We start from the raw sequence: 15,879 nt of genomic DNA on the forward strand, positions 1-15,879 counted from the left end.
CCCCCCTAATTATCTTCTGAACCCAACTTCACCCACAAAACACCAAAATTACCATTGCAAAGCAATATATATTTTACATAAAAAATAATCCTGTTTCCTTTATCCACTCTTTCTTTCAACTTTATTTTTGCTCTCCAGAAGCAATTGACTGTCAATTCTTTGTACATTGAGCATTACATCAGAAAAGAAATTTTTTTTCTTGCTTTTCGTACTGTCTTCAATAATGTACAAAATGGGAGGAATAGCTAATAATGCATAAGACATGGTTTGAAAAGTGGTGACATTAATTTTTCTCCCTGGTTTTACCTCTGTGTCCTCATTCTCACAATTAGTTATTCACTCATTTAGGTTGAGTTTGTTTTCTCATTATTAAAATGCAAATACTCTTGGAGAAATAATAAATTAGGCTCTTATCAAGAAGTCACACCTGCTCTGGTAGCATTTAGCTGAAAAGGACATTGTACATAGCACAATAATTTTTGATTAGGGGAGAGGATTGTGGGAATGATATATCATAGCTTTTAATAAGGGTGGAGGAGAGTGGGGCCCTGCTGTGGAAACCACAGAAAGGCTAGTGAAGTGCTTGTGAGTATTTAGTATTTGTGGATGAGATGAATGAAGGGAAAAAAAAATGTACCAAAGTTAAATATTTTCAGCAGTTTGCTCAGATTTGGTCATGACAATTTTTTTCTGATCCTCTGCCAACTCTTGAGAGATACCAATAAAATGATTTACATTTACTCCTTACTGCAGACTTAAAATCTAGGACTATGTTTTCTCATCATTTTCACTTCTTCTCAAAGCCCCTGAAATATCTGACATAAATAATAACATAAATAGGAATCAACATTTATACCTAAATTTGAACTCACTTCTTCTTAAATAACTTATTTAGAAAACTAGTTTTAAGAAATTAATGATATAAAATTAATACATATTATATTTTGCTATTTCATTATAATTTGTTATAATTATTGTTGTTTTTCAGCTAAAACTGACTTACTCTTAATTATAGTAATGATTTAAAATAAAATCAGCAGTTACTATAACCATAAAAATTGTCATCTTGATATATAATTATCAAAATATATAATCATAAATTATATATAAATATATAATATCAAAGCTAATGTAAAAGAATCCCCAAAATAATGACAAGTGTTTTAACAATAATTAACTACATAGTATATATTTATTTTTTTTAAATAATATTTATTTTTAAAATTCTACTCTATTGTGCTATTCTTATACTATATTGTTATGCTATATGTGCACACTCTTATGTTATACAATATTTCATGAAAGCTCTATGGATTAAAAAAATTCAGATATCCCCAAAATTGTGGTAATGAGATGGATCAGAGAAATAAAATAAACTATTTTTAAACATTAAATCAATTCCAAATCAGACTTCGAGTTGCAATTTATGAGTGAAAATATCCTCTCCTATAGCAAAGTTTAGGCAATAAAATATTAGTCTCATGCAAAAAATAAATTACTAAAAGAACTAGTAAAATTTATCATTCATATCATACAATAATATAAATATGATGTCTGAAATTTTATTTAAAATCCTTCAGTTTTTCATTTTCAAAAGTATATTGGTTAAAGCAAAGAAAATACAATGGAGCAAAGACAGTCATAAGTGGTGCTGAAATGACTAGACATTTACATGCCAAAAAAAAAAAAAAAACAAATCTAGACCTAGAAATTAAACTCAACACAAAAATTGACTCAAAATGGATCACAGACCTAAATGTGAAACACAAAACTATAACATCCTTAGAAGATAACATAGGAGAAAACCTAGATGATTTTAGGTATAGCAATGACTTTTCAAATACAACACCAAAACACAATCCATGAAAGCAATAAGTGGTAAGGTAATTTATTAAAATGTAACACTGCTTTGCAAAGACAATGTCAAGAGAATGAGAAGACAAGCATACACTGGGAAAATAATTTGCAAAAGACACGTCTGATGAAATACTGTTATCCAAAATATTTTTTAAAAAAACCTCTTAAAACTCAACAATAAGACAAACAACTTGATTAAAAAATTGACCAAGACCTTAACCAATATTTCACAAAAGAAGATATACAGATGGAAAATAAGCATATGAAAAGATGCTCCACATCATTTGTCATCAGGGAAATGCAAATTAAGACAACAACATGATACCACTATACACCTATAGAATAGCCAAAATCCAAAACACAGAACTATCATTCACTGCTGATGAGAATGGCACAGCCATTTTAAAAAGACTGACGTATCTTACAAAACTAAACTTAACTCTTACCATGTGACCCAGCAATCATGCTCCTTAGTATTACCCAGAGGAGTTGAAAACGTATGTCTATACAAAACCTTGCACAGGGATGTTTACAGCAGCTTTATTCATAATTGGCAAAATTTGGAAGCAGTAAAGATATCCTTCAGTAGGTGAATGGATAAATAAACTGTGGTATATCCAGACAATGGGAGAGTATTCAGTGTTAAAAAAAAAAAAGAGCTATCAATCCATGAAAAAAGCATGAAGGAACCTTAAATGTATATTTAAACCAATCTAAAAAGCTTATATACTATATGATTCCAACTCTATGATATTCTGGAATAGCCAAAGCTCTGGTGACAGTAAAAAAAAAAAAATCAGTGGTTTCCAGAAGTTGGAGGGAGAAGGATGAACAGGAGGAGTACAGAGGATTTTTAAGGCAGTGACAATACTCTGTATGATACCATAATGATGGATAAATGTCATACATTTGTCCAAACATAGAATGTTTCACACCAAGCAAACTGTAATGTAAACTGTGCACATCGGTTAATAATGATGTGTCAATGTAGGTTCATCAAATGTAACAAATGTACCAGTCTGGTGGTGGGTGTTGATAATGAAGGAGGTTATGCATGTATTGGCAGGGAGTCTGTAAGAAATCTCTGTTAACTTCTCCTCAATTTTGCTGTGTACTTCACACTGCTCTAAAAAAATTGTCTTAATGAAAAATAATCATAGGCTGGTATTCATGTACTTTCTGTTAAACCAATAATTAATATATTGAATATATTTCTTCTGAAACACATGTATATTATCCTTTTTAAAAAATGGAATCACATATAAGTGGGTTTCATAATAAAAGAGTAGAGATTAGGTATTAGAATAAAGTTCTATAATTTTATGATCATAGTAATATAAATTATCATAAGTTATGACTTAATGAATGCTGAGACAGTATAATATTGGCTTATATTAGCAAATAGTATTTCAGTGTGTGTGATATACCTTATCCCTTAAAGTAGAAACTAACTCTCCAAAAAGAAAAAAGAAAAGAAACTAACTTCCCAAGATCAGAAGAGTTGATATATTTTACAGGTGAAACTTTTTGTAATTATATATTTAGCCTAGATTTTCCTTATTCTTGAAATATTTATTAAGGTAAAATAAATATAACAAAATTATAATTATTGTTATTATCATTATTATAGAGAAAAGATAGCTGAAACTCAAGCTTAAGAGTGTTAGAAACATTTTAGCAGATTCTGTTTCATATAAATTAGTAAAATGATTATCACATTGCTTAAATGATAAAGTTATAAGATATTAGAACTGCAAATAATTAATAATAATGCATATAAAAATGTAGGGATAACATATGCAGAAAAAAGATAGATTATGGTCATCCTCTAAAAATATTATGAGATCATAGAATAAAGGTTACTTGTTTTTGCTATGGAAACTAAAAGTATTTTACTCTGATAATATGACAGCCTGACTACTTGATTGATGGCTACAAATTCTATATTAGGGCATTTGTCTGCTGTTGTTTGTTTTTCTATAGACACATCATTTTCACTATTTAAAGCAGAGAATGCTTAACATGATGAAACTTGTTAGGAAGAGCAAGATATGTATCTCCCTGCAAGTTGGTCTCCCTGGAACCTTTGTTTTGGTCATTGGCCACTGGCATATTTGCCACAATGCCAACATGATATGACTGAGGCACAATACAGTCATCTCCCCTTATCTGTGGGGGATACATTCCAAGGCTCTCATTGAATGTCTGAAACCTCATATAGTACTGAACCCTATATATATCATGTATTTTTTCTTAACATACATACCTATGGCTAAGTTTAATTTATAAATTAAGCACAGCAAGAGAATGTCAGAACAGATTAGAATGGCCTGAGATTTCATCATGCTGCTCAGGATGGCGGGCAATTTAAAACATATAAATTAATTTCTGTAATTTTCCATTTAATATTTTTGGACCTCAATTGACCGTGGGTAACTGAAACCACAGAAAGTGAAACTGCAGATAAGGGGGAGGGGCTACTGTGCCTAGTAGTAAACAATAAGAATCTTACTGCTGAAATTTTATATATTCTGATCCAATCATGTCTTTCAATCTGCAAACAGTGGAATTTAATCAGGAATATTTTCAGAAAAATCTGTGGAGTACAATGTGATGCATGATATGTCACTTCTAATATATTAACCAGAGTCCTTTGTGGTTTATTAAAATTTAACATTCCCCACATTGTACATTGTTAAATGTTTAGGTGTACTGATTAAAAATAAAATTGTAATCTCAACGAACTGAGAGTACAAAGGGTGCTGAAAGAAGTAAAAATGTTTTCATTACATTCTGAATCAAAACATTTTTTAAATGATGATTTTTTCCATGTAAAAACTGTGATTTTTTTTCAATTCTGTTAGCTGGAAATTTCACATTTCTTATTTATCCACCTAATGATAACTCTGAAGAAGACAGTGGACTATTGAATGACCTTTCAAATGAATGCTAGTGTGAAGCAACAAGTAGTCAATAAAGTTTTTATAAAATCAAGCACAAATGAATATTTTAAAATTTACTTTAAGCCACCCATATGCAACCAGGTACAAGTCTATTTGAATTTTTATCATTTACCATTCTAATGTTCTTTCTCACTTAAAACACTTTACCTAGTGGCTTCTTTTACTTTTAATTGTGGTAAAAAGAAAAATAGCATAACATTTACTATCTTAACCATTTTTAGTGTACAGTTCAGTAGTGTTATGTATATTCATACTGTTGTGCGATAGCAATTTTAAAATCTAGACCATCTTGTTCTTCACAACTAAAGCAATTTTGATAATATCTGTGGGTTGCTTATATTTTGGATAGCATAACCTGCTATTAATAACGTAGTATGTATATATTGAATACATACTTTGCATTAAATCAGGTAAGGTGTATATGACAGACAAAGGAAACAGTCCTATCTTCAGAGGCTACATGTTGCAAATTCAAACAGTATTAGCCCAGGAGATATTGTTAACCCTGAAGCTTCTTAGAGGTTCATAGTGGTCTACTAAACAGGGACAACTAGTGGAGTGTACATGATTAAGAGGTCAGGTGACAGACAAGCAACAAGTGACTTTGTGGGGCAGTACTGCTTACAATACATTTTCTAAACTGAGCTGAAACCAGTCAGGAACCATACTACTACCCTTGCAGTGGAAGGGTTGCTACTGTGTTAGTAAACCTGGAATATATAAACCTATGCCAAATCTATCTTCAGTGATATGGCTTGTCTCTTCATGCTGTGAAAATTTACCTATTGTATCAAATACAAAGCAGATAATCAACAGGACCTGATTAACAAGGCAATTTGAACATAACTATCAAAAGGGATCAAGAATACCTTCAAAATCTCTACCTCAATGTGACTCATTCCTTTGATTCTACATATGTCCACAACAGCTTCTTTCATTGTTAAAATACAAAATTTCTTCTTCTTACAATTAGAGTAATAGTATATTTTTGGATCTTTAGAATCAATATATTACATGGATATTTGTATATCTGAAAATGTATTTTTAAAAGAGACCCAAGTATATCACACTGAAAAGGTTGAAATGTTTTGCAGATTTGTGAAGCTGGAAATCATTTCATCAATGTAGTGTTGGCTCATCCCAATCACACAGGTTAGTCACTTTTTTTAATCTCCTCTAGATTGAATTATGCTAATTGTTATTTTTTAAAGCAATAGTTGGAAACATTTAAGATTAGTATTCCCCAATTATTGCCTTTTTATGCCTAAGTTTTCAAAATATTTGAACTATATTATATTCCCTAATTATGGTTTCTCTAAAGTGAAGTGTGCATATACAAACACATACACACACACAATCTCTCTCTCTCTCATTTAAATATATGCAGAAACAAACATGATTAAGAAGTAAAGAAGTATGAAATCCTTTGATGAATATCCACATTTCTTAGCTTAACTTTCAATTCTTCATCTAATTTGCACAGTATGTTACAATCCCACTGTATTTCAAATGACTTCTTAAACTTTTTCTAATAAAAGTGAATTTTCTCTGACAAATTCAATGGCAGCGAAATAGCAATGTTTGGGAGAACATTTTGAATTTAATGGTTTGCCAAAAGATTTGAAAAAATTTACAGTGTCTATATAATTTAAAGGTATTTTTGGTAAATCAATACTCTCATTCAGGTTAAATTATAGGTAGGGATTCACAATGGCTTATTGTACATTGTACATAATTTAACTGTAATTTCCGATAGCAATGGTCAACATTTGGATTTCATGTTTTTAGCAATCTAGTTGAAAATATAAAGCTGTGTCTGTCTCTTCAAGTTTGTTTTAACATCTACCTGAATTTCTTAACATTTTCTTGTCTTAAACAGTTCTGGCAGGCTGGGGAAATATATGAAACACTTTCCAGAATATTTTTTCCTATAATACATAAAATTACAAAAGAAATTTATTATATTAGAATATTTGTGAACACATAAAAAGCTGTAATATATATAATAACATAAATGTTTTGATTCCTACATTACATAACACTTTGATCAGTACCATATTGATGACCATAAATTATATATATGGAAATCTAAAACAACTGTAATATTATTTGAAAATATCTCTGCCTGAAAAAAATTAACAGAATAATGCAAATAGTATTGTGTTTTGTTGTCTGCATTTGTATTGAAGTAAATCTTACATTTTATTAAGAGGTTAAATGCCATTTTTATCTAATCCAAATTCATAGATCTACTGATTTCTCTTTGGAAGTATGTGAAGCCCAGATGAAAAACTTCTGAGAGTCTGATTTTTTTAAGTATAGAAGCAGAACACAATACAATTTTATAAAAATGCTAACATTGCCAAAGTTATGAATATCACAACTTTTAGTCTTGACCCTGACCCTCTAACAATGTGACTTTGCTCAAGTTTCTTCATCTATCTGGAATATGCAGTCATTATTTGAAAATGAAAATTTGAAATCATCATGTTTTCAAAGTCAAACTTTGGAAATGTTTATGTGAGAAAGACTTTTCTATGTGTGTGTGTGTGTATGCTTTTACTCCACCCTTTACCTTGCTTTGTATGTTGCTCTTGCCAAGTCAGAAGCCAATCTAATCTTCCCTCCTTGATTAATTGGCTTGATCTTTTGCTTCTAGACTCAGAACACTTTTTATCACTAAAGTCTATTAATTTTGTACAGAGTTTTGTAGGATGTGTCTTAGATTTGATAATTCCAGATCAATTTTCCCAGAGACATGATGTATCATCTAGTAGGTTGACTCATGTCTTTTTTTAAATTCTAGAAAGTTTTCTTGTATTATAGTTGAAAATTTGTTTTGTTACATTGTGGACTGTGAGGAGAGGGTGGGGTTACGTTACACACATGTTACATCTGCTTCTATTTTATATATCTATCACTTTCTGTTTTTAGCTTTTTGGGGTTTTTTTTCACTGTTTTTGTTCATCTACTTAATATCCCCTATTCTACTGAACACTCTACCCTTAGGCAAACTGAAATATGTACCATATTAGTAATGTGATTTTTTTCTTTTTCTACAATTTAATTCTTGAGAAGAATCAACTATTTTTTTGTTCCTGTTTTGTCCATACCTATTTTGAGTTCTGGGATTTCTTAATGGTTATGTTCTTTGTTATCTGCAAATGCTTCTGTGCGTTAAAATTTTTCTCTGTTTTAATTTTTGGGGGAGTTATTTTTATCAGTTGGAAAAAATTCTGGCTTTCGTTTTTATTCATATAGAAGCCTTATGTGAATATTGATCAACTTATGTTCAAGTGTGTAGATTGTCCCTGAAGAGAATTAACAAATGTTTTTACAGATGGGGTGATTGAAGTGAAGTATCTAAAGAATAAAGTGTGCTCTGGAGGGGATGGGGTGTTTCATTGTGTCTTTTGATCCTCTGTACACTCCTTTGTTTTCTAAATTCCTTAATTCCCAGAAATACTACCTTCTTTCCCTTCCCCTCTAAGCCTCCAAAGCATTTTCTCCTTTCTTAGAAGCAGTGCCTTCTAATATGTAAACCTCCGGACTCACTACTCTAAAATCATTTCATTTCAGTTCTCTGTATCCAGTGTCCTGATAACCTCAGGTCTCAGACCTTTTCTCAGAGTAAACCCTCTTCTACATACACAGTGCACTCTTTTTCCTTACATAAAATCCTTATCCAACTCTCAGTTCCTGTGTCAGGTCTAAATGAGTCTCTGTTGCTCTTGGATATTTATTTCCCCACTTACATATTAATTGAAGTTTGTAGTAATATCTGTACCTTAGATATGCTTTAGGCATGAATTATGGATTGGGGGACCATTTTATATTGACTGTTTAAGCAAGATGTCACAAAATGTGGTTTCCCAGAAAACACAATTTGATGTAGAACACATTTTTAAAACACTTATTACAAAGTACTGAAAAAAAGGGAAGAATTGTGCCTAGTAGGAAACTGAGTTGTGATGTCTGAAGGGTGGCCTCAGTCATTTCTCTAGGGTTATCTGAAACTAGGATAACCCTTCTGAGTTACCCTAAGTTGGAATGACTAGAGAAAAGGTAGGTTGGATTTGGGGCTCCCTGGGAATGGGGACATTATCTAGGATAAGGCAGTTCTCTTTTGTCAAGGCCATCCTTTCAGAGGGTATAATAGGTGAAAGCTTTCTGCTACCAGCAGAAATTTAAAAGAGACATATTAGTGGGAAATTACACAGCCTTCACTGCTGCACATGGCCTTGGTCTAACAACTGATTTGCACCATTTTCCTCCTCCACAAACTTCTAGATTCCCGTCACCCTCAACTGACACATTTAACATCTCAGGGATTATCTGTGGTATGACATGGACCCTCACTTGAGGATCCTTATCAGGACATGGACGTCGCCCCCGTCCATGGGTCAAGGGAATACCAGAGATGTCCAAATACTAGAGGCAAAATATACTCTTCTTACCCCACTGTATAACAGCAGGTTTACCTCCTTTTCATGATCAGGATCAATTACTCTGCCAAGAGTAGTGATTCATTCCCCACAACACTGGGGTCTTCAGGTTTTAAGATCCTTGTTTCCAAGTGGGGAATTTTCTGTCATGGGACGTGGGTAGATTCCCATTCAACTATAAACCTTATCTTATAGATTTAAAGGTGTACTTTGCCCCTAAGTCAGCATTTCAACTGTGCCATCAACAGATTAGCCAATTAATCCATCAGGTTGGCAACTTTTTGATGATGCTGTATTTGATATAAGAAATTGTTCCTTTGGTTTTGGGCCCACTTCTGTACCTCCTTTTTGAAAAATGGATTTCTTAAAGTAACAGTGTATTGTGGATGGACCTAGAGTCTGTCATACAGAGTGAAGTAAGTCAGAAAGAGAAAAACAAATACCATATGCTAACACATATATATGGAATTAAAAAAAAATGGTTATGAAGAACCTAGGGGCAGGACAGGAATAAAGACGCAGATGTAGAGAATGGACTTGAGGACACGGGGAGGGGGAAGTGTAAGCTGGGACGAAGTGAGAGAGTGGCATGGACTTATATATACTACCAAATGTAAAATAGATAGCTAGTGGGAAGCAGCCGCATAGCACAGGGAGATCAGCTCAGTGCTTTGTGACCGCCTAGAGGGGTGGGATAGGGAGGGTGGGAGGGAGTCGCAAGAAGGAGGAGATATGGGGATATATGTATATGTATAGCTGATTCACTTTATTATAAAGCAGAAACTAACACACCATTGTAAAGCACTTATACTCCAATAAAGATGTTAAAACAAACAAACAACAACAAAAAATAGTGTATTGTGGAAGAGATGTGTTAATTGATCAAATACTGTGTAAATCCTCAGATAATAGGACTGCTTCAGGACCTAAAGGAAGAAAAGGGAGATCCATTCACAGAGTATGTGTCTTTTCCTGCAAATATGAATTGCTGCCTCTTTCAAAATAGAAGGTGTTCAATAAATCACCTTGCCATCAGGTTACTAGATCATATCTGTGCAGAATGGTGCCTTGTTACGGTCTTACTGGTGTTCTTTATTGGTGGCAGTTTGGACACTTGGTAGCGGCAGTAGTTATATCTGCCCTGGTAAGTGGGAGCTCATGCTATTGAGGCCTAGTATAGCTTCCATCCCTGCCACCATACTCCATTCATGCACCCATACTAGCAATAAGTAATCCATTACAGAAACAGGCTGACAGTGACTGGCTAAGTCAAATTTTCTACCTGTTTTTTATTGTCTCTTCCATCATTGATGCTCCCTTTTGGGCATTAACATGTGGTACACATATCTTCATATTTCATAGCCACTCATATTCATGGGCAGTCTTGCAATCCTTACTAGTTGTCCATTTGACACTGCCTGTTATTTTACGTATATTGTAGGTTGGATGTATTTTGTTCAACTACAGAGACTCTGCCCACTGGGAGAATTTAGCCCTCACTACTGTCTTTTAGGGTGTGACCCCTAAACGTGACTCTATTGTAGCTGCTGTGCATTTTTGGCTTCCTCCCACATGCCAGCCAACTCATCCCTGAACTAAGCTCAAGGTCTTCCTCCTTTTCAGCTGGCATGAAGGGATACCTAAAGTTTTCATGCATGTGAGTTAGGAGACATGGTGGCTCAACAGTGGTGTGTGACATGTCTGGATGCCTGGTAATGCAGCTTGTTTGTATCCTATTGCCTATTTATGTTTCATTCTGAATATATCACTTCTATCTTACAATGAATTATTACTAGTCTTACCTAACCTTATGACTTGGTACATCTAACAGAACTCAGTTTATAGTGCTCAGTTAGGACCACATGGTCACTTGGTGTCCCTAGAGTAGAGTCTTAATTATACCAGGATTCAATAGCATTCCAGGACTATCTTGTCAAAGAGATATAATTCTGTGCTACAAAGCCATGGCCTGCTCTAGAATACCAAGGTTCAGGATTGTGATTATTCCATTGGAGCTAACCATAAGTTCCACACATTAACTTTTTCCACCACTGATAAATTTAATATGTAGAGTCTACCTGATTATAAGTCCAAGTGCAGGAGTGCTTGCACTAAAACTTGAACCTGTTGCAATTTTCTGCCTTGTTCCCTACTAAACTTTCACAGCTTTTTGTGCTCCATGGTGTGCAGTTCAGAGGAGATTTCCCTGGTGTATAATATGATACCTGCCAAACTAGAAGAGGCCTACAAGGCATTTTGCTTCCTTCTTAATGATATGGGTTTCAAGTTGCCACACATCTTCTCTGTTTTGGAAAGGATGCCCCACAATCATTTGGCCCCTAAATCTTTGTTTGTTTGTTGTTTATTAGCAACACCCCTTCTGTGGACCACACATGTCATAGTAAGGCCACCAACATACTAGCCACTTCTTACTCATTCAGTATGAATAGCATAATGTTATTGATCTAGTGATTTTCAGTGAGATGCCCAACCAACCTGGGTCTTGAGCTATTTTATAGCAAAGGGTGGGAGTATTAAACAGTTATAGAAAAAAAAAAAAAACAAAAAACGGAAACTCTATGCTATTGCCCATTTTAAAGAAAAGTAAACTATTCTGGCCTCCCTTTCTACTAGAGATGGAAAATACATTTGTCAATTCAGTGGCTATATCCATAGACCCAAGTTTGGGTTAATCTGCTTTAGTAAAGATATCATATCTGGTAATAAATTGCAATGGTGGATAATGTGTGATCAAGTTTGCAGTACTCCACTATCACCCTCCTAAATACATCTGGCTTCTGCAGGACCTAAAGAAGTGAATTAAATGGAGATATAATGGAGAATATCATACAAGCATACGTTAGATCTTAAATGTAGCACTAATCTCTCACTGGGATGCAGATTGTTTATATTTACAAAAGAATGAGTGCAATTTCAGAGGCTTCCACTTGGATTTCCCCACTACCTCTTGCCCCAAAGGCCAATAAATCAATGCACAATGGGATTATGCAAACTACAAAGTATGTATATCCCAATTATTCATTCAGTGTCTGGGGAAATAACCCCTGTGAAGCAGTGGACTAACTGTGTTTAGCAGTCCTTAAAATGTAGGGATGGTCTACTCTCACTAGTATACAGTTCCCCAGACAGATGACCGTAGATAGTTTAGTGAAGTGATTCTAATGAATGATTGTGAGAATCCTTATATATATATATATATATATATATATATATATATATATATATATATACAGTTATTTCCATGCTGCAGTATTTCTCCCTGGGGTCCCAGACTGTTCTTCCATCAATGAGTTTAGTGTCTTACAACTAGTTTAAGTCCAAAAACTGGGAAAGAAAACTAGGTTTTTCTGTGTCACAAGACACATTGGTTATTTAATCTGCAAACCACATCTGGAAGAAATGTGTGTTTGTGGATCCTGACCATTCCACTACCTCCAGGAATTGAACAGTCATAAACTGGCTTTAACCCAAATTACCTTGTGTGCACATTCTGCATCTGAAAGTCAGTTACCATAACGTGGGCAGGTTCCTCAATTATCTTTCTTTTGATGAATATATGGATGCTACACAAAGGTGTTTACATAAATGTTACCAAGAGAATCTGTACTGTTAAATGGCTTACATATTTATCCTTATCTTGAAATGAGCAATGCATGAAATCTGCACATTGCCTAATATATTTTTCACTTTGATAGTTCAACAATAGTTACAATTTTGAAAACAACATACTGACATTTCATTATGACTTTAGAATTACAACTAAAAGAGTTTAGTTGATGTGTTATCTGATTAAATCTTGCTATGGAGAATAAACAGTAATTTTATAATTCATATTTACTTTTACAAATGTCACAGCTCAAAGTTCAACTTGAAATCATTATAAATTTGTTATCCAAAATATTTCTCAAAAAAATTTGAAAGGCAAAAAGTAACTAACAAAAATCAAGTGACAATATGCTAAGTATAATGAGAGCTGTAAATAACAATCCTGATTACTGAGCAGAAATAATTTATATGGTATTTCTGAGTATGAACTTATTGATATTCACTGTAATCCTCTTATGAGTGATTTTCATACTTTTCTGATATAAATGACATAATTATGAACTTCCCTTTGGATTTTCACTAATTTGATAGAAAGAGGTTTGAGGTATTTAATAATCTCAACCAAAAATATATTCTTTGACACTAAAAGGAGAATAGGAAGAGGCATGCAATTGTGAAAACACACTTATGAATCTCAGTATGCAATACTGCTGCTCTACTTTGATAAAGTAATATCTATATATTGTTTGATTTTAAAACTTAAACAATTGATTATTGTGGTGATATTCTGTAATGTTACAGCAACATAGCTGTAGACATGGACAGAAAATGATAGGGATTCTATTTCAGTCAAAAGGTTATAACATTTGAAACTGGGTCTCTTCTGAGTAATTTGTGAAAAAGGTTTCTATAAATATATGATGACATTTCATGTGGTATATAGTTGTTCTAGGGAATTTAGAATTATACAATAAATATGTGATCAAATTTGCAATATGTAACATCATTGACATTTTACTCTCCTTTTTAAAAGGAAATAATGCCTGTTTTCCAAGTCCAAATTATAACCCCTTTACGTGGATGTTTTTCCTGGTTTCATGTCCTAACTACACCTATGAGGTATGCTAGCTATGTATGAAAATAACTGAACTTTATTTGATAATATACTAAATACATGTATTTATGTACTTACATGTATTATAGATTAATATATATATGATAATATGTGTATATGTTTTGTCTGTAGATATAGGTATAGCCAGAGATATAGATGATGATATAGATTTCAATTTAAGTTATAGGCATAGGAAACTGGAATAGTTCAACCACAATTTTCCCTGCAGAATATAGAATATATGTGCATATATTTATCTAGATTTAAAGAAAATTTTATAATCATCATATAAAACATCTTGAGAAGCTTCAGGATTTTATTTTTATCAAAACTTTTGGAATAATGTCTCATTTTCTTATGAATATGATACTGTATTATGGGATTGTTTAATAACTTTATTATATTTAACAATGAAATTATTGTCTTTAGGAAATTTATTTCTACTTAGAATTTTCCTACTGTTTAGTTTTTAAATCACCTATTTAATGTCACAAGTGAACAAATTTCTAGACTGACTATAAATATTTGTTAATTTATGTTTTAATCTAACAGATTGGATCATGGATTAGTTTCACAGTCATGACGCAAACATTGCCAGGTGAGATCTATGTTTACTGACATTTAATTGAAGTAGATACACCTTTAGGAGAAGTGGTTTCTGAGAACAGATTGCTATAGTACTAAAATTAGGCATGTTTGTAAAGGGATTTTTTGCCTTTATTTTTATTTTGGATTTTTTTAGCAGTATTAAATTATATTGGAACATTATTTACTATGCATCTCTATATAATTGTGGCTTAATCCAAGCTAGAAAATGTAGTCCAAATATACTAAGCAACAAGATTTTGTTAAAAAGAAGTGGTAATAATAATAATACACTTCATTTTAAACTCTCTCTTGTGCATGTGCACAGACTTTCATGTACTGTGTCTTCAAGCGTTCATATGCATCTGTGAAGGGAAAGCTGGGAGCATGAGTGTGTAATCTTGAACACTGGTCATTTTAACAGACAAGGAAGTTAAATTGTAATGAACTGTATGTATTAAAGGGATATGTGTTATATCCTTTTCATCAATTCTTTGTTCCACTGTACAAAAATGTGGATTAAAATTAATGTTGCTTGTCGTATGTGTGTATGTGTGTGTAGAAGTATTTTATACACATATGAAAAACTATTATTGAGAAATTCAAGGACTTTTTAAAATTCCTTATTTGGGAGTATTTTGTGGCAGTGGGATGTAAAAAACAGATTTATTTTGATCTATATACTTTTTATGTTTATTCAGCTATGCAATAAATATTGATTGAATGTATATGATGCTAGGCAATATACATGAGTAAAGAAAATTGACAGAGAACTATGCAACACGAGAAATATTTTAAGAACTATATATGATTTTTTTCTAATATAGCTTGCTATATCCATAATAAAAATAAGAAATAAAGAATAATTATTTCTTTTTTCTTCTAGTTGGGATTTTTACACTTCTGATGAGTATCCAGATGTCTTTGTGGGCACAAAAGAAACATAAGATTTATCTGAAGAAATTCAGTTCTTATATGCATAGGAAATCAGCAATGATTCCATTTATATTGTAAGAAAAAATAAGTGATCTTTTCTCATATACAGAAAGCAGTATATAAACTCACTAAATCAAACTTGATAAAGGATAGATGCCTATTATGCTCCAGAAATTCACAAACAACAGTATTTTTGCTTGAGTAAAAATACAAAATGGTAGAATCTAGCTGAATTCAGAGTAATAAACTTGAGGTAAATGAAAAGTAGAAATTATTGATATAACTAATGGTAAATAGCATCCAATATGTTTGCAAGGGACTGATCCTTGAATGAGATGTTCTTACTGCATTAAATATTTCATAACTATTTGCTTAAGACCATTTAGAATATCTGAATTCTAAAAAGTAAATA

At 32.6% G+C, this 15,879-nt stretch overlaps 1 protein-coding gene across 1 annotated transcript in view; it reads left to right on the forward strand.

The window, feature by feature from the left end:
• TECRL (trans-2,3-enoyl-CoA reductase like) overlaps window positions 1–15,545 on the forward strand; it is a 106,722-nt gene extending 91,177 nt beyond the window's left edge. Inside the window, exons 9-12 of the mRNA XM_068542192.1 lie at window positions 5,915–5,972; window positions 13,866–13,951; window positions 14,499–14,544; window positions 15,418–15,545. Coding sequence (XP_068398293.1) covers window positions 5,915–5,972; window positions 13,866–13,951; window positions 14,499–14,544; window positions 15,418–15,545 — 318 coding nt within the window. The remainder of the gene's footprint in view (window positions 1–5,914; window positions 5,973–13,865; window positions 13,952–14,498; window positions 14,545–15,417) is intronic.
• Window positions 15,546–15,879: the final 334 nt, after the last annotated feature.

This window comes from Eschrichtius robustus, chromosome 4, assembly GCF_028021215.1.
Source record: "Eschrichtius robustus isolate mEscRob2 chromosome 4, mEscRob2.pri, whole genome shotgun sequence".
NCBI lineage: Eukaryota > Metazoa > Chordata > Mammalia > Artiodactyla > Eschrichtiidae > Eschrichtius > Eschrichtius robustus.